The 6,083-nt window shown below is 37.0% G+C and overlaps 1 protein-coding gene across 3 annotated transcripts in view; it reads left to right on the top strand.

The window, feature by feature from the left end:
* Positions 1-6,083, top strand: part of Tbc1d15 (TBC1 domain family member 15) — a 57,100-nt gene extending 51,017 nt beyond the window's left edge. For all 3 annotated transcript variants that reach the window (XM_050135495.1, XM_050135494.1, XM_050135496.1), the window contains 3 exons: positions 2,033-2,149; positions 2,658-2,744; positions 4,764-6,083. In XM_050135495.1, the coding sequence (XP_049991452.1) occupies positions 2,033-2,149; positions 2,658-2,744; positions 4,764-4,982 (423 nt within the window). In that variant the 3' untranslated portion in view covers positions 4,983-6,083. The remainder of the gene's footprint in view (positions 1-2,032; positions 2,150-2,657; positions 2,745-4,763) is intronic.

The following is a 6,083-nucleotide window of genomic DNA, read 5'->3' as shown; positions in this document are numbered from 1 at the left end:
ATGCAGATTTTGTCTTTTATGTGCGCGCGCGCGCGCGCGCGCACACACACACACACACACACACACACATACACAAACATCCTGGTTGACACACTTCACTTGCAAGATCAGTTAGTAAGAAGCAGAATTACAGAAGCCAAAAAGCAAGGGTAGTATATTTAGGGACTTTCCTGGATCCTGGAACTATGGACTACGTCTTTGATGGATTAAGTCTTTGTTCCCATTTTGACAGGTGTTGGAGCCTACATACTGGGTTTGAAGGTCAGAACGGTGCCCACTACCATGGTGTCAGTTGTATTAAGGTCTGGGAGCCTGTTACGCTAGGACTACAGGCCAGTGTCATCATGCTAGGCCAATAACTTCCCATTCTAATTTCTTGTTTGTTTTTATGGTGTTAGTGATGGACCTAGCCATGTGCTCTGTCACTGAGACATACTTTAGTCCTCATTATGCTCCCTCCCTCCCTCCCTCCCTCCTTCTCTTCCTCCCTAGTTTTTCTTTATTTTCAGAAAAGGTATAGTTCTCTTTAATTCCTATCCCTGTTCCATTTCTCTTTCTTTTTCTATAAAGGAGATTCATTATTCTGTATGGGGTGTGTGTATTCCTTTATTCCATTTTCTACTTAGGATAACTGTCATTGAAAAATAGAAATTACTTTATTGCTATTCTTGAGTATCTGTTAATAACAGCTTTTAAAAAGTGCAATATGGGTATAGTGTCTTATTATTGTCATATCTATATAAAAACCAAGGAATGATAGAATTTCTGCCAAGGAAGGAAATGTACTACATATGTTAAGAATAATCTGTAGCAGAAAACCTTTTACAACTGGGGATTGGTCCTGTGCTACCATTAGAGAAGGCTGTGTGCAGTGTGTGTTCTGCATGGATTCATACTTAAATGTGTGTCAGATATGTGTCATCACAACCTGAACATTTTTATTACAGTTTGTTTTCATACAATATACTTTAATCATGTTTCCCCTCCCACAACTTCTCTCAGCTCCCACCCCTCCCTACCTACCCAGTCTTCTTTCTCTCTCTCTCTTAAAACACACAAGAGCACACACACAAATAAAAACTAACAAAATAACACACACACACCCCAAAAACAAAACAGAAGGAAACAAACAAACAAAAAAGCCCACAGAAAACCAAAACCAAAGAACTGTGGAGTTGTTTGTGGTGCTGTGACTCCTGGGCACGGTGCCTGTCCTGGAATGAGAACCTGAGCTCTTTAAAGATGAATATTGTTACCACTTAGCTGGACTAACTCCTCAATCTGTGTTTACCAAATAGCTTGAAACTTTGAGGTTAATTGCCTTGTAATTAAATTTCTGAAACTAGATTAAGTTGATTTATTCCTGATGAAAGTAAAGGATTTCTGCTATGCTCCACTAGATTGTTTGCTGGTTTCTTTTTTCTGCCAAGAAAAGATGTCATTAAATACATTACTAGGGGGAAACAAAGTTCTTGACTTGGTTGACATCAACCCATATTTAGGATAAAATTAGCTATTACTCAATGTAGTCTCTCCAGTTTTTGTTGGAATCAAGGATATTCTTGATCTTGGGAGTTTTTCCTGCACATGGTGTAGAACTATCTCTGGCTCTTTCTGCTCTTCTGTACTATAATTAGGCCTGTTTTAAAAATTAAGGTGGATTTAGTCCACCTTAATTTTTCTAAGTACTGAAGATTTGTGAGAAAGCCAAAGTGCAGGAAAAATAATGAAAGTAGATCTAACCTTTATATTTTAAGACTGACCTTTATGAGTGTGCCATTAGTCAATAGTGCTTTTTTTATTATTAGCTATTTAAAGTAGATATTATTTGAAGTTATTTGAAGAGTCACTGGAAGTATATCAAATGTTACACTTGATTTTAATTTCTTTGTAGCCCCTTCATGTCTCATCTGTTAGGTAGAAAAATTAGGCTATCCCAACTAGGCATGTTTTATTGCTTTAGTATTGGCATGTATCTTTGAGGAAATAATGTAGAGTTGATTTTGTTTACTAAGTAATTTATGTTTTGTAGGTAATGTGGACGGAACTACCCTGTAAGAACTTTCATCTTCTTCTGTGTTGTGCTATCCTGGAATCAGAAAAGCAGCAGATAATGGAAAAGCATTATGGCTTCAATGAAATACTTAAGGTGGCTGTTCTCTCAGTAGATGGTGGTGTTCTGGAGCTTCTCTCTGGTGGTCCTTTCTCCAGAGTATTGTTGAATTTCATGAGTAACTCACATTGTCCATAATACCTGGAGCTGGCCTGGCTTTCTGAGAGTTTATACTTTAGCAAAGACATATTGCTCAGTTGTTATCAGGTCCCTATTTAGGAAGGAAAGTAAATTCAACAAATGTTTTTTTATGTAGATTAGTTTTTGAAAAAACAAATTGCCTTTTGCTTGTAACTTTAAGATAGAAGACTTGAGATGGTTGCAGGTTTAATGTTCTGTAAACTTATTAGCTATTCATTGGCTTGAAAACCTGAAAGAGTCTAATAAAAGATGTATTAGATTTTCTGTGGATTTGTAATTTGTAAATATTTTTATATAAAGCGTAATATCTGTAGTGCAATATAATTAGTAATAAATTGTTAATGTTTTAGAGCATAATAGAGCTTTCTGTTTTGATTATTATTTTCTTCTGTTTATTTTTTAGCACATCAATGAATTGTCCATGAAAATTGATGTGGAAGATATTCTGTGTAAAGCAGAAGCAATTTCCCTGCAGATGACGCAGTGCAAGGTATACAGTGCTGCAAATAATTGCAATATTTTTCTCCCTCTTTTTATCAGCAAGGAAAGATTTTCATATAAAGCAAGTAAATGACAGTCAGCATTTGAGGGCAGACACAAAGCTTTTTTCTTATTTACCATTGTAAGTTTACCTCACTTAATTGAAAACAGTTGACTAATTATACCAGATTGGAAACACTTAATTGGCAAAATGGCAAAAGTAATGAAAATATTTTTACAACTGGAGGCTGTAGACTTTAAGTGGCAATACATTATCCAACTTAATGAATGCAGAACAGGATCTCTTATTATTTATGCAGCATCCAGCACCAAAGGGAGGTTCTCACCAGCAGCATGTGGATGGCAGTGTATCTTACTGCATTGTTATCAGGCTCTTATTTCAAAAAACAAAGACAAATTTAGTGTTTTATCTGAATTTAAACCATTATAGTTTGGCTTCTCTGTCTCTCTGTCTCTCTCTCCTCCCTCTTTCCTTCTTTCCTGTTATTTTAAAACTCAGACAATTTTATTTTAAAATTATATTAAAGATAATAGAAAGTTGCAAAGCTCAGTAGCTGTTCAGAAAAGAGGATGGAAGAGGAAAGGAAGAAGCCATTCTGTTTAGGCCGGTGTGGTAGCCAGCAGCCATGTGGTGGTGGTGGTGTGTGTGTGTGTGTGTGTGTGTGTGGAGGGTTGGAGAAGAAGGAAAGAAGGAATCGCAGAGAATCAGAAAAACAGACTTGGGTCTTGGCCTGCATCAGGAAAGAGAGGAAGAGGATGGGGGTAGGGAGGAAAAGTTGCACTTTTCTCTCTCAAGCTCAGAAACAGGCAGACCGAGCCAAACCCTGCAATTCATAGGAACTGATGGCATTTTCACTTTTAAAAGACTTTTTGTTTCAGTTTCATCATCCCCCACATGGGTCCTTTAGTTGTGTAGTTTAGCTCTAGGGAAGTTTGATAGCTAGTCTGTTTCAAAACCTGCCAGTGAGATAGAATAACTATAAAGAGGAGAGAAAAGGTTAATCCTGAATGTTAGAAAACTAGATGGGTTTGGTGGTGCATCCTTGCAGTTCCACCATTGGAGAGGTAGAGCTATGAGGGTCATGAGTTTAAGGCCAGTCTCAGCTATATAATGAGTTTGAGTCTAGGCCTGGACTACACGAGCTCCTGTAAAATTCAATGAAATGTAAAGACCATAGCAAGCAAGCAGACAGCAACAGGCAGCTCCGGGAGATTCCTGGGATAGAGTAATTTGGATTAACTTGGATAAGATCCAGGAACTGCTCCTGTTTTGGTTTCATGCTGTTGTGTGACAAAACGCCAACTAAAAGCAAAAATAAAGAGGCCTGGGTTTTTTCCCACCTACAACATTCCTTTATTGAGGGAAGTCAGAGTGCAGGAACTTAAAGCAGAAACCATGGAAGAGTGCTGCTTCATGGCTCACTCACAGGCTCATGCTTATTAACACTTTTAACAGATTTATTTCTGTGGTGTGTGTGTGTGTGTGTGTGTGTGTGTATGTGTCTGTCTGTCTGTCTGTCTGTCTGTCTGTCTGTCTGTCTCTCTGTGAGCATATGAGTGCAGGTGACGAGTTGGGTTATAGGCAGTTATGAGTTAACTGAACGTCCTCTCCAGCTCCTCCCCAGGTTTCTTTTGCAGCCCATCCCAGGAGTACTTGTTCAGGGAATGGTGATGCCCACAGTGGACTGGGTCCTCCTACATCAATTAGCAATCAGGACAATTCCCTACAGGCCGCTCTGATCTGGGCAGTCCCTCAGTTGAGAATCTCTTCTCAGACGACTCAAGGCTGTGTCACGTTGGCATTTAAAGCTAACTAGGAAACTTTTCTGAGACAAAATAGATGACTAGAATCTCACTTATAATACAGAAATATGTGAGAAGATTGTGTGGCACTTAACACTGTTAGATGTTCAGAATCCAAAGTCAAGTAGTATTAAAGGATTACTTTGTGTAATTTTTCCTCAGTAGTGAATAAATGTTATTATATTTGATTTTTGTTCATACTCAGGAATTGCCACAAGCAGTTTGTGAGATCCTGGGGCTCCAGGACAGTGAAGTTACAACACCAGATTCAGACACTGGAGAAGACGACAATGTTGGCACTACTTGTCCCACCTCTGCGTTTCCAAGTAACACCTTCCCCGTCCTTGCCGCCAGTGAAGCCAAAGACGACAGCTCAGCACAGACACTAGCATCCCCAAATGCCTGCAGATTAACACCTGCATGATCATCTGTCTTACATTTTTAGAGATACTTTGTTGCAATTTCTCTTTAAGTACGTGAAAGGTAGACATTTACAGTCTTGGTGTTGGTCATGCTTTAAGGTTTCTGGAAAGACAGTGTACTGATGTTCTTGCATTAAAGCTTTACAAAGTTTTAAACTAATTATTTTTGTAGTTACTTCTACCAAATAGCCTTTCCTTCTCAATGACATTCCTTAGTATTTTTATAGCTAAGTGCATTGTATTTTTTTGCTGATGAACTGGGATGGGATGAATACTACAAGTGGATGCCTTGGGAATTACGCACTCTGAAAGGCATTCACTGCGTTTACTCTTAGTAGGCTTTGGATTTGATAAAATTAACTGCTGAGCCTTTATAAAGCATTCTAAGATGAGATGTTGCACAGTGATGAGATTTAAAAATGCAAACAAATTCGGTTTTTCTATTGTTTACAACAATATTCAGCTTAAATATTTATGCTGGTTGAATGTGATTTAAATTAGACATTTTCACCAATGTAGTTACTGTCTGGATAAAGAACATCAACCTTAGCAAGTGGATTGGCAGTCTGTTTTTTACAAAGAACTTTTCTTCACTTGTACATAAACTATACATAAGTACTATTTATTGAGTATAAGAAAGCATAGTCCTATTTTCTTTAACTGAATAAACTTGACTATTGGTTTATATAAGCTGATTCAACAAAATTAATACATGGCTTCAATATAAGATCTTTTTCAAAGCTATTTTCTTAACTGAACATTTATTTAATGAGACTACATTCAACCCTATCTATACCTGGTATAATTTTAAAATTAATCACTGTAACCTCACTTTACTAATAATGTTTATTATCTTTCCTAATAATGCATTAATTAATCAGATCTTTAAATTTTTATAAAATATTCTTTTCATAAAGCTTATGTCAAAGATTTCCAGGCACTGTCATGAGTATCAAAGTCATATTTTTTGTATATGAATGAAGCTGTTTTTACCATGCAGTATTGCATGATTTTAAGTTATGTGGAATTAACATAACTGATTCCGTTTTAATTGTAATTTGTTAAACTCTTGTACATATCATTAAAATAAATTTAAAGCTGAA

This window comes from Alexandromys fortis, unplaced genomic scaffold (genome assembly GCF_014885135.2).
Source record: "Alexandromys fortis isolate MF-2015 unplaced genomic scaffold, M_Fortis_MF-2015_v1.1 scaffold_24, whole genome shotgun sequence".
In the NCBI taxonomy this organism is placed as follows: Eukaryota; Metazoa; Chordata; class Mammalia; order Rodentia; family Cricetidae; genus Alexandromys; species Alexandromys fortis.
The sequence above is the reverse complement of the archived record's forward strand: the minus strand, read 5'-3'. Positions and strand labels throughout refer to the sequence as shown.